Genomic DNA, 23,443 nt, shown 5'->3' with positions numbered 1-23,443 from the left:
TGTCTGCTCTTTGTACTGTGCTTCTTTTTCTATTGTTCAGAATTCCTGGCTCCCACCCTCAACCAGTTCATAACATGTTTATAGCCACCAGCCCAGACTCCTTAGGAATGAAGGAAGGAGTCTTTGGATCTTGTTATTTTCCTTGAGGAAGACCTGAATGTTGACTGTTTTGCAAGAATCCAGAGTATGCATTGTCATTTCCATGTTAACCCTCACCCCAAATGTTTGTGGGTTTCGAAGGATTTACTGTAGCCCAGTCTTAGCAGGGTCTCTGGCCAGGGAAATTCATTTGAAGCACATTTTGCCATGGAAGTACCCTGCAGGTAAAAATACTCTGTTTACACTTGGCTGTGTCCCAAACAGCTGTCCTCCTCCTAATGAGACTGGGGGCTGCACATCTTTTTTGTGGATTTAGAAGCTTTCCTGTTGTGGATGACAAAAATCATTTGCAAAAACCAATTGAAGTGATAGGTTTGTCAGAGACGGACAGCTGGTCCTTAGGAAATGGGCTGAGATCTCCACGCTCACAGGTTCAAGAGAGTTTGCAGTCTGCAGTATAATTACCTGATACGGTGTTGAGGGGGGCCTGTGATTCTCTCCCCCTCCCGCCACCTCCCCTTGGGCATTTCATTAAGGGTGGAGCACCTGTTAAAGGCTTGTTTAGTGTACTGTGTGGCTGTGGCTAAAGAATAGTGAGTTTGGTTTAAGTTTACAAACGTATGGCTGCAGACATTCTTGTTTTAATTGCTTTGCTTTTATTAGCTCTAGGGACCTTTAGTAAAGATTGTAGATTTATTCAGTGTTTTCATTTAGGGAAAAAAAAGGTCTTTTTACTCATTTCTAGGTCAGTTGCGATACACTGAATGACCGGGGACTTAAACCAGATGTGCTGTGTGTAATGTTTCCTTTCTGATTGCAAAAGTAATATCTGTTCATTGTTTAAATAGTTATAATTAACAAACATAATTTAGGAATGAAAATTCCCTGTAATCCCCAGAAATACATACATTTAACATTTTGGTATTTGTTCCTCCAGATCCTTTTCTATGGTTATTTTGCAGTTCTACTTTACCCACCAACGTGTTTTAAGACAGAAATGCATCTCTTGCTACCTGAAGCCTTTCATTTAACCATTTATACTTTTCAAAGTATTTTATGTGGTAGTCTCCACTGAGACCCAGAAACTCTGCCAGGAAGAAGGAACAGTGGCTTCTACTCTGTGCCTGGCAAGTGTGCTTAAGTGCTTTACTTGGCACTTTTTTTTTTTTTCAATTCAATATAAAAAGATTTATTAAGAAGTCATTCTCCCACCCAGATCCTCTTCTACCATGTGACCCTCACCTTTCATATCCAGTTTTATTAGTTTCTAATGTATCCTTCCAGTGTTTCTTTATGCAGATACTAGCAAACATGGATATATATTCTTATTTCCCCCTTTCTTACACAAAAAGAGGATACTATGCGTACTGTTTGGCATCTCACTCTATTCACACAGTATACACTGGAGACATATTCTACATTAGTACTTGGCACTTGCTTTTGATTCTTACACCAACTCCATAATATAGGCAGCAGTTATTATGCCCTTTCTATACGTAAGGAGACTGAGATTCAGACAAGTTAAGTGACTTGCTCATACAGTTCATTAGTAAAGAACTTGGATGCCTACCCATTTAATCTGATTTCTCATCTAGAGAATATTGTGCCACACCCTATGCCTTTCCTGTATTGAGAAGTGTTTTTTTAGATGAAAATATTCTTTGAGACATATAAAACTGTTGAGTGAGGACATAGTGCTCCTTTGGATTATTAAGAGGTATTTTTTTAGTTTTTGACCAGGAGTTGGCATTCTGTGGCCCACTGGCTGAATCTAGCCTTCTTCCTCTTTTTGTAAATAAAGTTTTATTGGAACATGGCCCCACTCAAGTCATTTACATATTGCAGTAGAGACCATATGACCTGCAAAGCCTAAAATATTTACCATCTGGCTCTTTACAAAAATGTTTGCTGACACCTGTTGTGGACACCAAGTTTTATTTAGGTGTGTAAATTTTTTTTTTTTTGTAGCTTCTAAGGTTTTGCATTCGTTTGCTCAGGCACATTGGTTGGTGGAAGTGCTTTCTGTCCTTTACTTCCCCCAAACTAATCAAACGGGCATATCACTTCTCGCTTGAGTTTCTCTGTGATCCTGTATAGCGACTGAGTTTCTACACAGTCATTTTCAGGTAGAGTGAATTGCAAAATATTCCAAAACTTTTGCTACTGTTAATGTTCATACAAAGCTGGTGTACATTCTGATGATGGTTTGTGCATTGCACCCTATGGTGATAGTTTATGTTAAAGTGCAAGAAGGGATCAGCACAAAGTCTAATCATAATCAGCAGTACCCTGAGACTTCTTGCATGGGGGTGTTGTGGGAGTGTGTAGATTTATATAATTGAGACAGTTGCATTAAAATTGGTTGAGTCTTGTTTTGACATAAAGTGAACGTGTGACATTTATACAATAGCAAGCTATTAAATTTGGTTTTCCTTTGAGCATTTTGAAATAAAATGCAAAATGTGGGAAGACTAAAAATACTTAATTACCGTGCTTGTAATTATTTCACACCCCCTGAATTTATGACTCCTCGGAATTGTAGCAGGTTACTACTGAGTGGCAGAGTTGGTGAACATACTTAAAATCACATCATTTAAATCTTTGAGTTTTGATAGTTCCTTTTCTTCATGGTCTCTTTCAAACAGCATGCAACCTTTACTGTCCCACTGTGTCTGTCACATGTTGTGCTTGTGTTACATGGAAGCAGCCCAGTAAACTTGTGAACTTGTGCAAGGTCACTCACTAGTTAGTTATTGGGTAAGGAAGAAATTCTAGGGTTTTCTCTCTTAAAATTCCTTGATGAAATGATTGAATGGACATAGTGCATTTCTTTTAATTTTCCATTTGGGAAAGCTTGATAAAAATTCTGTTGGCAAAGCAAAGAGTCCAGTGATCTCCAAATTGGTCTTGGTGTATACGTTGATTTTTAAGTGCATTTACTTTGACCCAAAAGACTGCCTTCCTGTAATATGCTCCTTTTTTACAACACAGTTCTCAAGTAAGTAAAGTAAGTCTGTTTAAATGTGTGAAATAAGTTGAGGGATTATACGTAGCAAGTTTTCGATGGTTTAGCATCGGAACTCTGAGTTCTCAGTTTTAGGACCGGTTTGAGGGTCTTTCATCTATTATCTGTATTACTAGCTTTCTTAATCTCTTTCATTTTTTGGGTAAAAGTCACCTCACAGAGGCCTTCCCTCAGCACCATATTCCTGTTCCCTCTTCTCTGTTTTATTTTTCTCAGTAGCACTCACTAATCACTATCTGAAAACTGTTTATTTTAATGCTTTATTTATCTGTGTTACTCCTAGAATAAGTTCTGTGAAGCTTCTGTGCTCTCAGTGCCTTGAGTACGGTGCCTGACACATTGGAGACGCCCAGTGACAGTTGAATTAACAAAGTCAAAGAGAGTCTGTATTGCTTGTAGAATGAGGGCTAGACGTAGGGCAAGTCAATTTGTGGCATCAGACGGGGTTTGAATCTGGGTTCTCCCACCTCTTGATGTTGATATTAAATAATTTAATCATTGAAAGAACTTTTCCCTCCCAATGAAATGGGATAAAATAATATCTTTTTATGGGGATTAAAAATTGTATTAGATATAAAGCTCTATAAATATTAGTCCTCGCTTTCCCCTGGTATGTCAGCATTGAAGAAGCCTAAAGGCAATCTGAATTTACCAATCTGATGCTTCTGGGGTCATTACCTCGATGACTTCTGACAGATTTATTCTTTCAACGGCTGTGTTGCCAACACAACAATGACCTGTCCATTTGACCAGTGTGAGTGGACAGACACTTTGTCATCCCTCTTTAATCCTCATATCAGAATAACTTGTATGGGTTTGGCTTTGAAATAAGTTTTGGCAAGTTCATGATTGCAGACAGTTCAGATGGCATCAGCCCTTAGAGCCAAGTGAGTTTCACCAGATCTTTCGTCAAATGCAGTGGGAACATCAGATAAGTTGATGTTTGTGGTCCTTATACACGTCATTCTAGGTTTTTTGGCAAATCAAGAAGCATCAGAGGGCTGTTAAGTCACTAGTTTGTCTCTGTGGATTTCTCCAAACCTTATGGATTACAAAGTGTTAATTCCTGTTTTGGTTTCCACTGATACTTCTTCTGCTTGGGATGACAGGAACACTTCAGAAGTTATTAAGGCAAATTGGTTCATAAATTTATAGGTTCTTTTAGTCTTTTGTCCCAGGTAAGTCTGAATAGGACCTGGAAAGCTGATTAAAAGACCAGTGAGCACAGTGAGCTTAATTTTAAATTAAATGGATATTTAATGCATTGAGAAAGTACTCAATCTTCAGTCTTTCTTTTTTTAATTTATGCTTGCTATTTGCATCTGATGGGCAGGAAATCTCTATTTTTCTACTAAAAGCGTTGGTTATTGCTACATTTCTCAAGCTTGGTTTTCAGTGTGGATTTTTGCAGGTGATTTTTAGCACCTATGGGTACAAAATCATTAAATGAAGGCTGGCAGGAAGGAAAGAGTGCCCTGAGCCGGGAAGTCTCTTACAATGTGTGTGTGTGGCAGGTAGACCAGAGGATGAACGGGGCAGGCAGGGAGGTGGTCAGTCACTGCGGGGGCTCCCTGGCTGTGAGCATGTCTTCCAGCAGAACACAGTGAAACCCATGGCCTGCTGGTTGGAGGTGATTGTGCTTTAGGAGCCTGGTTATAGATTTTTTTTCCACAGGTGTGTGTTAACTGTTTTTTTTGGGTGAGCCTTGATCCTCAGACACACACAGCCTGACCAAACTGGCAGATTTGTGAGAATTTTAATATTGAGAGGATTCTGTTCTTGGAGTTATGCATGGTTGCTAAGGCATTGCTTTTTATTCTAAAATCTGGTCTTGGATAACCTCCAGTTTATGCTGTTGGGATTTCAATTAATTGTTACGCTTTTGTGATCTGGTCTGGTATAATACCACATATGGGAATTTAATTTTTTTTTGCATGTATGAATGACATTCCTGTACTGTTGTTTTTTATATTGCTGGATAATAATTTAATCCAGTCCCCTATCATGGGTAAGACACTTAAAGTTGATTATAATGAAATCACTTGGGTGTGCTTCTCTGACTCTTGTGAAGATGGGATCAGCTTATTCTCAAATTCATTGTATTTGGCAAAAGACCTGCCCTTCTGAAGTACACAATACTGGACGATGATCATTTTGGCTTAGAGGAAATCCTGGTCAAATTACCAAGTTAAACTTTTAAGAACATGCTATTCTTAATATTCACAAATGTATTATGTAATGCTGGAAGTCTCCTCTAAAGTTCTTCCTAAGATTTTTGTGAGAATTCATTTAGTGCAGGTAACCACAGGGAATCCAGCTATTAATTTTGAGGAAAGTGACAACTTCTCGTTGTTGGAGGCCAGCAGTAGCCCCCCTTCTCTGAGAGGAGGGCTGAGAGGAAGAGGGCTCTCTAGTGGTCTGCCGATCCCTCCTACCCTAAGCGCCCCAGTGAGACTGGGGGGAATCCCTGGTTAGGTAGCATCATGTGAGTTTGGGGGATTATGTAAAAGTATAACTGCACACACGCTGTTCTTGCTTTGGTAACTGATTTTAATATCCTGTTGGTTTGTTGCTGAAACTTCTTCTATGACAGTGAAGCCTTTTGTCTTTATTTTTCAATCAGAAAATCTTTCTCCCCACTTGAAAAGATGGAATCTGGGCTACAAGGCATTCTGCAATCTTTGACCTTCTTGCCTCCCCAAACCTCTAAGGAAAGCTGGGCATCCAGTAATCTCAGACTTGTGATTGTGCTTTTGTAACCTTGCTTGACATCTAGGACTTTTGGAGGGTTTTAAATTTTTGACGATAACTTTTAATTTTATTCTCATTTATTTCTCCCTTTTCTGTTTCAGTGTCCTGGGTCATGAAACTTAATCCACAACAAGCTCCATTATATGTGAGTAAATCGCAAGATTTCATTTTATACTTATTTTTGCTGTTTAATTCTTATAATAAACTCAAAAAATGCTCTCATGTGATTATCAAAGGAATTTTTAACCATCTACACGTGAATTTATTGGCATAATACACTTCAGAAATTGAATTTGATTTAGTAAATGTTAAGTGACTAATAATGCATGGTACTGAGCGGAGAACAAATAATGCCCATAAGACTTGTGAGGTAGACTGATCGGGGTGATAAGATGTGTGTATAAAACAATTGCATTGCCCTGCCAAACGATACTCCGGCTTATTTTTATGTACAGTGCATTTCTGTAAAAGTAGTATGTAGAGCTTCCTACTGCCATGGTCAGTTATACCCTGTGCCACAACTAGGTGGCACTCTTTCGTTGGCAAAAGTGCCATTTACTTTAAGAATCTGGGTGAAAGCTGATATATCATCTCCCTAAAGTGAGGGAATTATAAGATGAAATGGATAAATGAATGAATCGAGGCTGGAAAAAGTAAATTCTAGGGGGGTGTGTGTGTGTGTGTGTGTTTTTAAAAACTGTTGTAAGAGTGAATTATCTGAATCAGAGTGGTGAAAAGTGCCTGTTTGGTGAGGAGCTGGCTTAGAGGTATGGATAGTTAGACTTGTGAGAGGCTGGAGGGTTTGGGGTTGGTATGGTCTGGAGACGTGAAAAAAACTTATTTGATGGGACAGGACTTCAGTCAGGTCTTGAAGATGAAGGATCATTTCGTTGGCTGAAAAATCCTCAGAATTTGTTCAAGACACAGACCAGATGGTAGAGGGATGAGTGGCAGTGAGCATGTTGTTCAGTGAGCGGGGAAGGATGGTAGTGGAAAGTCTTGCCCTGCTGAATTTGTGTTGGGGGTGATGGGAGATAAGTCTGAAGAGGTGGGTGACGCTTAGTTGTGAAAGCACACAAGAAGGTGTGCAGAGTTTATTTTGTGACCGCTGAGGAGCTTTTAATGGTGTTTAAACAGACTGTTCATTTTATGTATTTATTTTTAACCATGCCGTGTTAATAAAAGTCATATACTTTTCTATCATAGAGCAGTCATGTGATCATGCTCCATAGTTTATCTCTATGTTAAATGTAACATACAAAGAAAAATATATGTGTTCATATATGTGTTCTTAGAAGATATTTTATGTTCTTTTTTTTTTAATGATTTTTAAATTTATTTTATTTTTATTTTTATTTATGGCTGTGTTAGGTCTTCGTTTCTGTGCGAGGGCTTTCTCTAGTTGTGGCAAGCAGGGGCCACTCTTCATCGCGGTACGCGGGCCTCTCACCATCGCGGCCTCTCTTGTTGCGGAGCACAGGCTCCAGACGTGCAGGCTCAGTAATTGTGGCACACGGGCCCAGTTGCTCCGCGGCATGTGGGATCCCCCCAGACCAGGGCTTGAACCCGTGTCCCCTGCATCGGCAGGCAGACTCTCAACCACTGCACCACCAGGGAAGCCCTATGTTCTTATTTTCTTTCCAGACTACTTGGAGACAATTTATTATGTTCACCAGTGGGTTTGCACATGAATTGAATACCTTGGACTTAAGAAAACAACTTTATTTTTTGGTTTGTTTTTTGTTTTTAAAAGTCCTTTTTTTTTTAATATTTATATTTATTTATTCATTTGGTTGCGCCGGGTCTTAGTTGCGGTAGGTGGGCTTCTTAGTTGTGGCATGAGAACTCTCAGTTGTGGCATGCACGTGGGATGTAGTTCCCTGACCAGGGATCGAACCCAGGCATTGGGAGCGTGGAGTCTTAACCACTGCACCACCGGAGAAGTCCCGAACAACTTTATTGAGATAAAAGTCACACACCATAAAATCCACTCATTTATGGTTTTTAGTATATTCACAGTTGTGTTATCTTAACTTCAGAACATTTTTATCACCCCAAAAGAAACTCCGCACCCTTCAGCAGCCACTCATCAATTCCCCTTCCTCCAGCCCATGGCACCCACTATCTACTTTCTGTCTTTATGGATTTACCTGTTCTAGAAATTTCATATAAATGGAGTCATGCAATACCTGGCCTTTTGTGACTGGTTTCTTTCACTTAGCATCATGTATATAAGGTATATGTTAGAGCAAGTATAAGTACTTTGTTCCTTTTTATTGACAAATAATATTCCATTATATGGACCTACTGCATTTTATTTACCCACTCCTCAGCTGATGGGCATTTAGGCTGTTTCCACTTTTTGGCTATTATGAATAATGCTGCTATGAACAGCAATTTTTTTGGTAGTCATCCAGTTTTATTCTTTCCCCATTGAATTTTCTTGGGCACCTTTGTTGAAAATCAATTGATTATAAATGTAGGGAATTACTTCTGGACACTCAATTCTGTTCCTTTCATTTAGGTCATCCTTCATTAGGTCAGTTTCTTTCAGCAGTGATTTATATCAGTAATTTTCAGTGTACATGCCTTTTATTTTTGTGAGTTTTATTCCTAAGTATTTTATCCTTTTTGATGCTATTGTGAATGGTATTTTCTTAATTTCATTTTTAGGTTGCTCATTGCTAGTATATAAGTACAACTGATTTTTGTACATTGATCTTTTAATCTACAACCTTGCTGAACTTGTTAATTAGCTAATACTTTTTTAGTGGATTCCTTAGGATTTTCTACATCCAAGATGATGAAAATAGTTTTTTTCCTTTCCAATCTTTTTATTTTATTTCTTTTTCTTGCCTAGTTGCCCTGAGTAGAACCTCCAATGCAGAGTTGAATAAAAGTGGTGAGAGCAGACATCCTTGTCTTGTTTTTGATCTTAAAGGGAAAACATCCAGTCTTTCACCATTAAGATTAGTATGATGTTGCTAGCTGTGGGTTTTCATAGATGCCTTTATCAGGTTGAGGAAGTTCCCTTCTGTTCCTAATTTGAGTATTTTTATCATGAAAAAGTGTTGGATTTTGTTGAACGTTTTCTCTGTCTATTGAGATGATTGTGTGGGTTTTTTCTTTCATTCCATTATTGAATTACATTGATTGATTTTTGAATGTTAAACCAACCTTGCATTCCTGGGATTAATCTCATTTGGTCATGGTATATAATCCTTTTTGTGTGTTGCTAGATTTGGTTTACTAGTATTTTGTTGAGGATTTTTGTGTCTATGTATAAAAGATATATTCTGTAGTTTTCTTCTGATGTCTCTGTCTGCTTTTGGCCATTGAAAGTGTTTGATCAGGGGGCTGATAAAACTACGTAGTTGTGGTAGGCAGAATAATGGTTCCTCAAGTGAGTCTATGTCTTAATCCCCAGAACCTGTGGATGTTTATCTCACATGGCAAGAGGGACTTCACAGATTTCATTAAGCTGAGGATCTTGAAACTGGAGATTATCCTTTAATTATATGGGTAGCCCAGTGTAATCATAAAGATTCCTGTAAGTGACAGAGGGAGTCAGAGAGAGATTTGTAGATGCCACGCTGCTGGCTTTGAAAAAGGAGGAAGGGTCCATGAGTCAAGGAATGCCACCTCTAGAAGCTGGGAAAAGCAAGGAAACAGTTTTTCCTCAGAGCCTCTAGAAGGAACACAGACATCTTTATTTTAGCCCCGTGAAAGTCGTTCAGGCCTCTGACCTTCAGAACTGTAAGATAATAAAATTTGTGTTCTTTTAAGCCTCTGAGTTTGTGGTAATTTGTTGTAATAGGAAGCTAATACAGTAGTAGTTTGGGAAAATTAATTGGTGGTAGTGTGCTGGATAGTTTAGAAGGAGAGAGTAGAGCAGAGAGATCAGTTAGAAGTTTTCTGAACTTGCCATCATGGAATTTGAGAACTTTAGAGGTAATAGAGACTTCAGATGATATCTGCTTCAACCTCTCCGTTTTAGAGATGAGGAAATGAGTTTTGAAGATACTGTGATAAGGTCACACAGCTCATCAATGATGGTAAATTGTGATTTAAATCTGTATTTTCTGGGCTTAGTCATAGAAACCACTGTAAAGCTTATGAAGCTTAAAAAAGCTTCGTTCTGTTAGGGAAGCAAGGTTCTTAGACATCAGTTCTGGGGAATATACTTAATAAAGTAGTGCTTTATATATGATTTATGTGTTTAATGAAGTTGGGCAGGCTCTACTGGGGAAGACTATTTTAAATTTCAGATTTCAAGTATGTCGATCAGCAGTAATACTTATTGAGGCAATTGGTGATCCCTTTTTAAAGAGGGACAGTGTACTCCATTTTCAGTGAACTAAGCCAACTCTCAGGGATTTACACTGTTTGGGTGAAGAAAAGTGTAGTAGTTGCCCCGTTATTCACGGTTTCGCTTTCTGTGGTTTCAGTTACCTGCAGTCCCCATGGACTGATAATATTACATGGAAAATTCCAGAAATAAACAATTCATAAATTTTATTTTATTTATTTATTTTTGGCCACGCTATGCAGCATGCAGGATCTTAGTTCCCTGAGCAGGGAACGAGCCCGTGCCCCCTGCAGTGGAAGCGTGGAGTCTTAAACCACTGGACCGCCAGGGAAGTCCCACATGCATAAATTTTAAATTGTGCACTGTTCTGAGTAGCATGGTGGAATCTCACACCATCCTGCTCCGTCCTGTAGGGGACGTATTTAAATCATCCCTTTGTCCAGTGTGTCCTGCCTGCTAGACACTTAGTATCCGTCTGGGTTATCAGATCAACTGTCGCAGTATCTCAGTGCTGTGTTCAAGTGACCCTTATTTTACTTAATAATGGCCCCAAAGCGCAAGAGTAGTGATGCTGGCAATTCAGATATGCCAAAGAGAAGCCATGAAGTGCTTCCTTAAGTGAAAAGGTGAAGGTTCTTGACTTAATAATGAAAGAAAAAAATTTGTTTGCTGAGGTTGCTAAGATCTATGGTAAGAATGAGCCTTCTATCCATGAAATTGTGAGGAAGGAAAAACAGATTCATGCTGGTTTTGCTTTCGCACTTCAAACTGCAAAAGTTACAGGCAGTTTCCCTGGTGATGCAGTGGTTAAGAATCCGCCTGCCAATGCAGGGGACACGGATTCGAGCCCTGGTCCAGGAAGATCCCACATGCCACGGAGCAACTAAGCCCGTGCGCCACAACTACTGAGCCTGTGCTCTAGAGCCCATGAGCCACAACTACTGAGCCCGCGTGCCACAACTACTGAAGCCCGCGTGCCTAGAGCCTGTGCTCCGCAACAAGAGAAGCCACTGCAATGAGAAGTTCTTTTGTTAAGATGGAAAAGGCATTAAATTTGTACAATAAGATATTCTGAGAGAGAGGGCGGGAGAGACCACATTCACATCACTTTTACAGTGTATAATTGTTATTGTTCTATTTTGTTATTAGTTATTGTTGTTCATCTCTTTACTGTGCCTAATTTACAAATTAAACTTTATCACAGGTGTGTGTGTATAGGAAAAAATATATATGGGGTTAGTACTGTCCACGGTTTCAGGCGTCCACTGGGGGTGAATGTACCCCCTGAGGATGGGGGGACTACTGTAACTGTACAGGACAGTCCGTTGGTAAGGGGGTCAGTTCTCTGCACCTAGAGAAAGAAGTACTAAGCAAAAGAATAGAGTGTGTTGAAGTTTTTCTTTTAGTTTATATTTGAGATATGCTAGGGGTACATGTCATCAACAGAAGAGAGAAAACTGCTAGTTAATAAGGAAAAACACTGGATCCTGAGAAGAACTTTTACCTGAAAGTTAAGAAAAATAGTCTGGATTCCAAATATTCCAAATAACCATCTTAACCAGTCTTTGAATAAAAATGTGTCCACAATAAGCTGCAATAGTTAAAATGTAAGAAATGTCCCATACTGTACAGGTGGCAGTACTGTTGAGTGTTTAAATGAAGCTACTGTAACGAGTTATTTTCGTGAACTGTTCACAGTGGAGCACGCGGAACCTGGAACTTCGGCTGCCAGTAGTGTGACCTGCCTGTGCCTTGGTTTCCTCGCCTGTCAGCTCTGCGATTCCACAAGTACAGCCTTTGTGTTAGGCAGGCTAGTCACATTACCAGGTCAGGTGTTTCCCTCAGCCTCTACAAAAATGTTGATTACTGCCGGGTGCATGTGTGAGAATCGCAGTTGCAGGACCTTTGGGTGGCGGTGGTAAAAACGTTGACGGCTTTCGTAGTGTCCCTCTGGGTGGGGAGGGCCTAGGTTGTGTAGTGGCAGTAAAAATGGAGAGGCAGTGGCAGATGCAAGAAATATGTAAAAGAAGCAGTAGGACTACATACTTTATTAGATGTGGGGAGTGAAAAAGAATGAATGATAGTTGCTTGAGAACTTGAGTGGGAATGACAGCTGATGCCATTGCCAGATGTGGAAAAGAAGGAAGGTGACGATTACTTTGTTCTTTAGACATGTTGAAGGGCATATTGATGTCCTGATTACAGTGGGAGATGTGGGCTTGGAGCTGTGGAGTAAGAAAGTTGATTTTGTACTAGAGAGAGTTTGAGTCATCTTTAAGAAATTGGTACTTTCGACTCTGAGAATAGATGAGTTCTTTGAGCGGATAAGAGTGGATGGAATTAGGATAGTGGACTATGGCAGAGAAGGCAAAGTTGAATCAAGAGAGGAAGAAGGAGTTCCAGAAATCTGGGTTGCATGTGAGTCTTTGACTTTTTATTCCCGGAGTTCTTAAATTTCAATCACACGTTAGTACTGGAAGTGAATTTTGAGCTGGAGCTGGGGAATTCTTTCATTCAGGTGCCCGCTTTGTGCAAACCCCTTTTTGGATGCTGGAAACTTAGCCATGAACAGAATGGAAGGGTCCCTGCTCTTATGGTACTTGTATTATAGTGAGGAGAAGGCAGATAATCATAAACAAGAAAACATCAGGAAGAACAGTTTAATGAAAGTAAAAAAAACAATAGGATGTGATGTGATTGTGCCTTAGTAGAGGCTATTTTAGGCTGGATGGTCGGGGAAGGCCTCTGAGGGGCGGGCCAGTTAAGCTGAGACCTGAATGACCAGAAGGAGCCAGCCACGTGCAGATCCTGGCACAGTGTTCTAGCCCAAGGGAACAAGTGCAGAGCTCTAAAGTGAGGGCTAGGCTTGATACGTGTGGGGAACAGAAAAAATGGCCGCTGGGATTCAGAGTGCAGAGGGGGCGGGGTGCGTCCTCTCCTGGATGAGGTTGGAGACTCAGGGAGGAGACAGGGAAAAGCCTGATCTTGAAGCACTTCACAGACCATTGGGTGACCTCCCTAGGGACTGCCTTTCATCACGTCTGAAGCCCAGCACAGCACCCACCTCTGAGTGCACTCTGAACTTCAGAGCCTTCAGTGGCTCGGGGTCAGGTCAGGCCTCTTAGGGATATTGGATTAATCCTAATGTGGAGCTGTGGGCCCTGGGCAGACTGGATTCTCAGGCAGTTTAAGCATAGTATTTTGGACTACCCATCTGAGGAAAAATAGTTTTAGTACTCTGTAGTCATCTTTAAGATCCGTGTTTTAGATGTAAATTGGATTTTCTTGAATGGAGGAACATTTTAAAGCAGATTTGGCTCTCATTTATTAAAGGACAGTGTAATTAAAACTTTCTGCTTAGTTTTTATATTCTTTCATGGTTGAATTGCTTCTGGGGAGAAAAATATGTATTTTCAAAACTTGCTCTTAGTCCATTTGTGAACCTAAATGAACGGTGTATGATAGGATTTCATAGTAGTCCTTTCGTTTTCTGGTTTTCCGTGAATGCTTCACCTACTGGTGTCACACTCATTTGCGTCACCTGTAACCTTTCTGGATGACAACTCCTTAAAAACAAGAGTTCATGTTCATATACTACCTCCTGGTTTAAAACACACGTTTGCATACATTATATCATTTGGTTCTCACAGCAACCTTGTGAGGGTGGAGGAAGCTTCATTCTTACCCTCATAATACTCGAGGAAATAAGAGCTCAAGATGGTTCATTTAGTATATGCAAAAGTTAGGGCTTTACCCAGAAATGGTGACTCTCAAACCCATTGTCTTTCTTCTGTATACGAAGCTGACATGCACAGTTGCTGTCCGTAATCGTTACATAAAACACACAAATCTCATCCCACTTAATGTGATAGAGACTTGCACATATAAAGTCCTTTTAAAATAAGTAACCCAAGTTTAGTCTTCCATTTCCCATGTTTTTAAATTTTTTAAATGTTTTATTTGAAATAAGTTCACATTTATAGAAAAGTTAGAAGAATGCAACTTCACCTCTACTTATCTTTTATTAACATTTAGGTGTGACCTAAATGTGATTTGCTTATCATTTTCTGTATTACATATATGTTTTGAACTGTTTGAAAGTTGCTTTTCCCAGGCATCATACCCTATTCTCCTTAAATATTTCAGCATAGATTTCTTAAGAACTGGGACATTCTCTTTCAGAAACACAGTACAATGAACAAAAACAGGAATTGTAACATTGATGTAATACTCTTAGGTAATGTAAGTCCATATCCAAATTTCTCGGATCATCCCAGTAATGTCCTTTATACCATCCTCCTCCCCTCTTCTCCCCAGTTCAGGATTTAATCCAGGATTACACACTGTATTTATTTACAGTCTCTTTAATCTCTTAATCAGAAACAGTTCCTTTGCTTCTCTTTGTCTTTCATGATACCGGCATTTTGGAAGAGTATAGGCCAGTTAGCCAGTTATTTTGTAGCACTTTGCTTCTTTTTGACAGAACAACTGCCTTTTAAAAGTTGCTCATTAAAAAAAATAAAGATGCTCATTTGTTTCCCAAGTTTCATTATTGATTAAGTTTACCTTGTGTGAGTCCTGAATAGTCAGTGATGTCATCTTTGTGATTAAAAGCATTGCTAACAAGGAAATAAATGTGATAACGATGTCTTTATTGTGCATATGTAACTTCCTTACAATTGTAAGGAGATATGTACAGCAACCCTGCAAAGTGTAGCCTGGAGTATCTGATTTTATTCCAGAGATGTATTCTGTGAAATAACTAGCCTACCTAGTCATTTAGCGAATTGGAAAGGCATGCTAGACATAGTGCCTATATCTCTTGAGTCCTGAACTGTTATCTCTAGCCATTATGGGACTTATGGTCTGAGCCACTTGTTTACAGTAAACAACATGCGGCAAACCACGTGGCTGCTAACAATTTTTATGAACGTAGTACATGTACCCTCTGGCTCTAGAATCCTTCTCACTATCTAGATAAAAGCATAGACTTTTCCAGGGAACTCTACTTCACTTCGATGTACAGTAGAAACTAACAAAACATTGTAAAACAACCATGCCCCAATGAAAAAAAAAAAACGTAGACTTTTCCCAGAAAGGATAGGGGATGGGGAATGCTATCAGGTGATAAAAGAAAAAGCCAGGCACAGGAAGCAAAGGTTGGTATTTATAAAACAAAATAGGCCCTACCACCACCCCCACGCACTAAGCACTACGGGACCTAGCAACCTAGCAACTGGACATTAGCAACAGTAAATAAATCCTCCCCCAGACTAACAGCTGAAGGGGATGAAAGATTTTTAAACTTCTGAAGGAGGAGGATGAAAGGATCTTTGGATGCCTGTTATCTCAGGCCTCAGGCTAATTCTAGAAGAAATGTGGCCAGGCCGAACCTGAAGGTCTATAAGGCACAAGGAGACAATAGGGGTGAAGAATAAGGAGATCCGGATTATTCCAGAGAAAGTCACTTCCTTTCTCCTCTCATCACTTTACTTTTCTGTAGAAAAAGTTGTGACGATGCACCCAAGTGATTGTCCCGCAGTCAGCGCTCCGTGTGGGGATGAACTTTGTAGGAGAGGTCAGGACTGGAGAACAATTTGATGAGTCATAGGGATCATTGTATTTTCGGGGTGGTTGAGCTCACTCTGCGGGAAGAGTGAAGAAACTGAGCTACAGAGAGATTGAGGGATTTGCCTGAAGTTTCATAGGGGTTGTGATTGATCTGGTCAGGTAGCAGGATCTGCAAATAATTAGCCCAGCCAGTGTGCAGGAGGCAGTGGTTTGAATTTAAGATTCAGAGTACACACACAGAGAAGTTGTGGTATAAGTCTGGTGGTAAGTGGGCTAAGTAAGAGGAAAAAAGGTAGCTGTGGGAACGCTGAAGAAGAGAGGAATATTTGAAAAGATAGCATTGAACTCTTTTTCAAAGTAGAACAGGTAAGGATTAGAATGTCTTTTGGGCTGTAGACACATTGGAGAGTAGTTTACAGTTTCTAATTGAAATCCCTCTTCAGTAGAAAAAAAAAGTAAAAGTAAAATGTGGGTTGTAACTTTGGATGTAGGCAAGTCAGTAATAGCCATCCTGGTGAATTACTTGGTCAGATACTTATCTTCAGGAGGGTGGGTGGGTTTTTAGCCCTGGACCAGTGAAAGGAAGGGAAGATCAAGGCCCTTGAACAGTAAGTGAGGCATTTCTCTTGTAAAGTGCAGCTCCTGCAGGTCTTTGATGCTTTTCTGTATTAGAATAATGTCCTTACTGGTTGCCAAAGTGTTCCAGTGGGCATTGGGCACTTGATGGTTAATGACACTCCAGAATGGATGGTTGTGACTCTTAACACTGACTCAGAAGGTTTATATTGGACGCTGATGATTCACTAACTAAAATAACCATAAGGACACATTTAAAGAGGAAAAACTTGGGGTTCATTTCTCAGATCCTTCAATTATAAACTTGGCTTTTTTTTGGTGTCCCCAAGATTTGTGGTCTATTGAACACATCTCTAGGTCTCCCTCAGGAAAACCAAAAGGCATTTTTTTTTTAACCTTACAAACTAAATACTTTTTTAGAAGCAGAGAGATAGATGTGAGGTATAAATTCTGTTCTAAGCGTGCTGCAGGGTTATGTATGGGATACTTATTACCTGCCGTATGATTGGGATGAAACCCACATTTATTAGATTTTCAAGGGGAAGAGCCATTCTAATTACAAAACAAATGTCCAGAACCCCAACAGATCTGGTTTATTATGTCCTTTCGCATTTCTCTTTTTCCTGAGCACTGAGTGTTTGCCTATAACTGCTTCTGGGAGGAGGCAGGAACATCCTGACAGTAGAGGAACATCATAGGAAGGTAGATCTTTGGCACTGGATTCCTTTCTTCAGTTAAAATGAACAAAGCAAAACAATATCCAGTGATTACAACTATTTCTATTAGAATAGGGTCCGTCTCTTAAGGTGATGTTGCTCTCTGTTTTCTCAAGGAAGGGAAAGGTGGCTTAGGGTGCTGCTACTGGTTGAGAACTTCTTCTTGGCAGGGTACCCTGGTGGGCACTTATACACATTCCCTCATTAATCTTCACAAGAGACAAAAGATTTGGTCTGTATTTCCACTTTAGAGCCAGTGAAGTGAGGGTTACAAGGGGTAACTGACTTGTCTGAGGTTGCAGCTGTGGTGGACCTAGGGTTCAAATCCTGTGAATGATTCCCAAGCCCGTTTAAATAAGGGAAATCAGAAGAGCCTTTCCATTTGACTCACATTTAGATCTTGAGAAAAACTTAGAGTGATTTCCTGCCATCACATTGGATTCTTGTTGACTCTGGACTTCTGTGTCCAGCCTCAGTGAAGAGGACTTTGTGCAGTGGATTAATATGCTGTGTGTGTGCTAATCAGAAGTGGCCTCAGAGCCCAAACAGTACCAGAAGATGACAGTGCAAGTGGAGATGTGCTCAGAAAGAAGCAGGTTTAAAATGAGCAATTAAAACAGTTTATTCTTGCATAAGTATAGTTGGCATAAATAAAGCTGTGAAGGGCTGCAGAATTTAAATTACCCCAGCTTTAATCTTCTCAGTTGCCTCCTTTCAGGGAAGAGGACCTATTTGGTAATAGCAACATTTTATCTCTTCCTGGGAAATGTGTTTCCATAGCAGGAGTTGAACCAATCTGGCTATGCCTCTTGCTTGGCTCTTACTGTGTCACATTTTTCTCTTACAAAGAGAGCTTTATCAGCCTTCTGATCTCTTAAATGAATTACCTGCCTTTAGCCTTAACAATACATGTCTGATGGGTCAGCTCCAACATTTTGTAGCCTGGAGGCTCTTTCCAGCCAGATCTGAGGACTGTTTAAATAATGACAACTTTGTCACTAGTGCCAGAAGAAATAAGGAAGTCAAGTGTTCCTCAATTTAGTTTTTGATGGTTTTACAGAGCAAGAGCTTCAGTTTCCTTCTGTTGGGACTTTTTAATCCATCTCCAGAAACGTGCTTTGAAGTTAACAGATTTTGCATTTGCAGGTAGCATTTTCTTATTTTTCCTTGGCATTTTCAGAGCAGATGAAGATACATAGAGGTCACAGCCTTTTCAGGGTTTGTCTACATGATGCCTTTACGATAACTTGGTGTTTCCCAAGCATCTGGATATGGGGCAGGGGGGCCGGAGTTAAATTTTCCATTTGGTTCTAGTGAAGAGAAGTCTTGCTGTCCAAAGAAGACCAAAATGTAGTGCTCTGTACCCTTAGCTCATTCACCAAGTATTTGTGAAGCACCTGTTAGTGAATGGAGGACCTGGTCTTAGAGGAATAGATTCTTTCACTGGGGCTCAGATGCTTGAAGAGTTTAATGACAGCACAAGCAGTACTTGTTCAGGTGCTTGGATGAGTTATACAGATGGTTACACAGTGACGGTTCATAGCAGGGAGAGGAATGAGATGTTGGCAGAAATGATAGGGAAGCCTTCAGGAAAGATGGGGGCTCTGTTAGCCTGGACAGATTTGGCTGTGGAGAAAGGGAAGAGCAGAGCGAGAGAAGGGAACACAGTCTTAGAAGTAAGGTATGGACATGGTGTTAGCAGTGGTGGTGAGGGATCTGGCTTGACTGGAGAGGACAGTTCACATGGGAGAATACGTGGAGATGAGATTGTATAGATCTACTCTGTTCAGTATAGTAGTCGCTAGCCCCATGTAGCCATTTAAATTAATTTAAACGAAATAAAATTAAAAATTCAGTTCTTCCATTGCAGAGTGCTCAGTTGCCGCATGTGGCTGGTGGCTACCATTTTGGACAGTGCGGATATAGAATATTTCCATCATTGCAGAAAATTTTGTTGGCCAGCACTGATGGAATATAGCATTTTACAAGCAAGATAGAGAGCAACTGGAGGTCTTCTGATTAGGCAGATAGTAACATGATGAAAGTACTACCCAAAGAACATTGATGGAGAGGTGTGGGGAGCAGAGGAAGAGCAGTGAGGGGCTATCAAGTGAGTAGGCCTATTCACCTATTCACCGTTACAGCGCGCTGAATGGATGTGAGGATGGATAAGCTGTTCCGAAGAACAAATGGATTTTGTTTGGTAGAATGACTGAAAGCATCAAAGAGCCACAGATATGAACACTGAGGATTTTACCGTGAGAGACAGAGGGAGAATGGTGTAGCACCAATGGCTGAGGGAGGAGCTGCCTTGGCAGTCTGAGGGAGAACAACTGTGTCTTTACAACAGCCTATGGCGGAGGGAGTGGGGTGGGGGTGGGGTGATGGTGGTGTTGGTAGTGAGGATTAAATGGTATAAGCATATTTCACAAATGATGGATAGAAACTTTAAATATATAGGTAGTTTTTAAAAGAGACCCATCTCCTTTATTTTGCCAGTGCAAAAGTGTATAAACATATTGTGTGGCTTCCTCTTGCATCTCTGCACATGCACTTGTGTTGACAGCTCTTTCCCTTGTTTGCTTAGAAAGAGGAGGGGAACAACATTTACTGAGTACCTTCCACGTAGGGTGACTTATGTACATTTTCTCCTCAGCCTTGTGAGGCCCATATTATAGATGAAGGACAATAGCTAGTAAGAGGTGAAACAGAGGTTTGAACTCAGAACTCTTGCCCTTTCTGTCTAGTCTCTCTAAGTAAGGATGGTTTCACTACCAGTCCCTCAAATTGCTACCACCCTCTCTTAACCTGGGAACTCGAAGCCTGATGCTTATATCACATTCTACATTTAGAGGTTGGCTTTAGCACTGAATTCCACTTGCCATCGCTTTTTCAAATGTAAGATAGAGATCCTATAAACATTGTTTGCTCACTCACAGCAGTCATTGGTGTGAGGAGTTACCCGGACTGACTTTCAACTGAATTGTTCTAGAGCACTGGTTTTCAAAGTGTGGTCCCTAACCACCAGTGTGAACATCGTTAGAAACTTGTTAAAAATGCAGATTTTCACGCCCAACCCAGATCTACTGAATCAGAATGCTTGGGGTGGAGCCCTACAAACTATTTTTAAATAAACGCTCCAGATGATTCTGATGCACCCCAGTGTTTAAGCATGAACCAAGTGAACAAAAAGGATAGTTTTAAAAGCCCCTTTCCTATGAATTAAATTGGAGCATCTTGGGTAGATTTAGATCTTCCAACATGGCTGACTGTTAAGTTAACCCATCAGCAGTGGTTGACTGGAGATATATGGGAAATGATATGCATTAAGTAGGATATTGTTTCAAATGGATGGATCTATGGTGGATTCCTGAGTAAATTATTACTAGATTATTGATTCAAAATAACGTCAAGGTGTGCAATATTGAACACAGGGCTGCTTATTTCTTAGCAGGAGGTGGTAGTGATTTTCAATTAAGGGAATTAATACTTTGCATTATTTTTCACAGTATTTTTATGTCATTTAAGATTTCTCATGATTTTTTCTTTGTGTGGTTGTGAATAATTAAAGCCAGATCTGCTTTATAGTTAGTTAGCAGAGCAGTTCATGATGCAAATGGAACTCATAAGAGCACCTGGGTTTTGGAATGGTGTTGTAAACAGGCTTCTGTAATTGATTTCTGGACGGCATCAATGAATTTTAAAAACTTTGAAGTCAGCACTTGGGAGTTTAGCTATGGACCCTATGCTGAGTCAGTGGTACTGCAGGGAAACCAGTTACAGCTCTGTGTGTGCTAGCCTTCAGCCAGGTAAAACAGTTTTTGCATCTCTCCCTCTCTCTGAAATGCAGTAAACCCTCTCCACCACCCCCAACACACACACAAAGAAAACTGCTCATCTTTCAGTATGCAGTTCCTGTCATTTGTCTTTATGGAGGCCTTCCTGAACCTTCAGCCTCCTGTGGAATCTATCACTCCTCTCTCCAGGCCCCAGCTACTCTGTACAGACTTTACTATAACACCTCAAGCACTTTAAATGATTGCACTTTTGCTTACATGCCTGTTTTCATTTACTGTGTCCATCTTGAGTACAGAGACTTTATACTTGAGTTGTTGTTTTTATTGCTCTCACTTTAACTTCAGCTTCTATCACAGTACCTTGCATATAATAGGTTCTCAGTGTTTTTGATTAAATATAATAGACTTACAGCTGTTTGGGAAAGAGCTTTGCTGCATGCATGGATGGTTATAAATGTCTGATTAGTCAAAGATGAGATTTTTTTTGGCGGGGGGTGGGGGGGTAAAACTTAGGACCCTGAAGGGTAGGCCACTCAAGAGATCAAACAACATAGGGGACTTTGTGACCTGGAACCAGTGACAAAGGGTCACTTTGACCCCTGAGATGGGGCCTCTAGGAAAACTTGGGAATGATACTTGATGAAAAACTGAATTTCAACCCAAATAGTTTAATACTTCTGTGTTGTGTATGGGCTCTTTACTTGGAACTCTCTGTGTTTGCTTCTTTCTGTACTGATCTCATTTTATTGGTTTGACAAACCTGTGAATTAGGAGGAATTGTTTTCTTACTTTACAGATGGGGAAACTGAGTAAGATTTATATTTTGAAGTTTTAGTACAGCTATTAAGTATAAAATAAGCTACAAGGATATATTGTACAACACAGGGAATATAGCCAACATTTTATTATAACTGCAAATGGAGTATAACCTTTAAAAATTGTGAATCACTATATTGTACACATGTCACTTGTATAATATTGTACATCACCTATACTTCAGTAAAAAAAATAAAATAAAGTTTTAGTAAGTAAATTATAAGACTAAAGATCTTTATTGCCCTCTTTGGAATTTGCTATGCCATCTGAGATGATACTGTTAGGTAGATTCACAGAGCCCCCCCAGTGAATCTGTAATTCAAAAATCTGAAAATAGCTCCATACAGATAGAACATTAGGAATATATTTATATCAGCAGGGATGTAGAAATCAGATTCTTCTGAGAGGTACACTAATTTATTGATTGATTAGTGAACTGGTGATGTGCATCTTTAGTACTTTTTCTCATTCCTATTCATTTCTCCTCCAGAGATTCTGATTGTTTCCTTTTATGTGGGTCCTTATCTTTAAGTATAGAGAACATCATCTGTACTCTCAGAGATTTGTTTGCTTGTTTATCCTTTTTTAAACCAAAAGAGAGCTATTGGCCCTTGTGCATCCTTGGAGCCCTTCACAAAGCTCTGTGTTTGGATTAACTGCCGACCCCGTGTGATATACAGAGCATCTGGCAGCTAGGATGGAATTTTCAGCTGTCTCTCTTTGTTATGTCCACAGAAGGAAATGTGAGTTTTATCTTACTACTCAGGCAGTGGTACATTCCTTTTTTGGTCCATGGGATCCACCAATCTGATTGTGGACTTATTTTCTGCCATTCCTATCATCTTCTTGAACTAGTTAAAAGGCCAGGGGTGATTTTAACTTACCCTCATGACTATGAATTCCTCTTTGGTCACTTCCTGCATTCTTAAATTCTACATTGATGAAAGCTTATTAGGTTTTGCCAACATTGTCTGGTTCATCCTATCTTGTGTGGTTAAGGGATCCCAGGCAGCATAATATTAAGGAGCTGCTACTGTGGGTGTTTCTCACAGCCAGTGTCTCTTCTCCACAAATCCTCATTTTCCAGACCTCCATACAATTGGTTCTTTGATCCTTGCCACATGTATGGGTATGATTATAGGTTGTCCATATCTTACTAGGTCTCAGAATTAGAAGCGGGTCTTCTTTATTATGAGACAAAAGTGGGCATTTTAAGAAGTGGTGTGCTGAGATTCCAACTCCAGTCTTCCTGTTGATTATGGGGTTGTGGTCTTGATTTTTCATTTGCTGTAATTTATGTATATGCAGTAGAAGGCAGCAGAAATGCATATTATATTAAAATGGTAATCCTAAGAGCCTCCATTTTTAAATAATTAATTTTTAATTGAAGTATAGTTGATTTACAGTGTTTCAGGTGTACATCAAAATGATTTAGTTATATGTATACATACATACGTACATATACACATACATATATATACACACATATACATACTATATATATTCTTTTTCCGATTCTTTTCCATTATAGGTTATTACAAGGTATTGAACATAGTTCCCTGGGCTATACAGTAGGTCCTTGTTGTTTATCTATTTTATGTATAGTAGTGTGTGTCTGTTAATCCCAAATTCCTGTTTTATCCCGCCCCTACCTCCCACCCCCTTCCCCTTTGGTAACCACAAGTTTGTTTTCCATGTCTGTGGAGCCTCCATTTATTGAATACCTTCTGGTACTTGCCCACTATGCTAAATGTCCTTTCATTTTCTCATTTAATCACGCTAA

The 23,443-nt window shown here is 39.8% G+C and overlaps 1 protein-coding gene across 6 annotated transcripts in view; it reads left to right on the top strand.

The window, feature by feature from the left end:
* Positions 1-23,443, top strand: part of AKAP13 (A-kinase anchoring protein 13) — a 346,999-nt gene that overhangs the window by 92,145 nt on the left and 231,411 nt on the right. For all 6 annotated transcript variants that reach the window (XM_061179975.1, XM_061179974.1, XM_061179973.1 and 3 more), the window contains exon 2: positions 5,977-6,020. In XM_061179975.1, coding sequence (XP_061035958.1) covers positions 5,988-6,020 — 33 coding nt within the window. In that variant the 5' untranslated portion in view covers positions 5,977-5,987. The remainder of the gene's footprint in view (positions 1-5,976; positions 6,021-23,443) is intronic.

Source organism: Eubalaena glacialis, chromosome 2 (assembly GCF_028564815.1).
Source record: "Eubalaena glacialis isolate mEubGla1 chromosome 2, mEubGla1.1.hap2.+ XY, whole genome shotgun sequence".
Classification (NCBI taxonomy): domain Eukaryota; kingdom Metazoa; phylum Chordata; class Mammalia; order Artiodactyla; family Balaenidae; genus Eubalaena; species Eubalaena glacialis.
The sequence above is the reverse complement of the archived record's forward strand: the minus strand, read 5'-3'. Positions and strand labels throughout refer to the sequence as shown.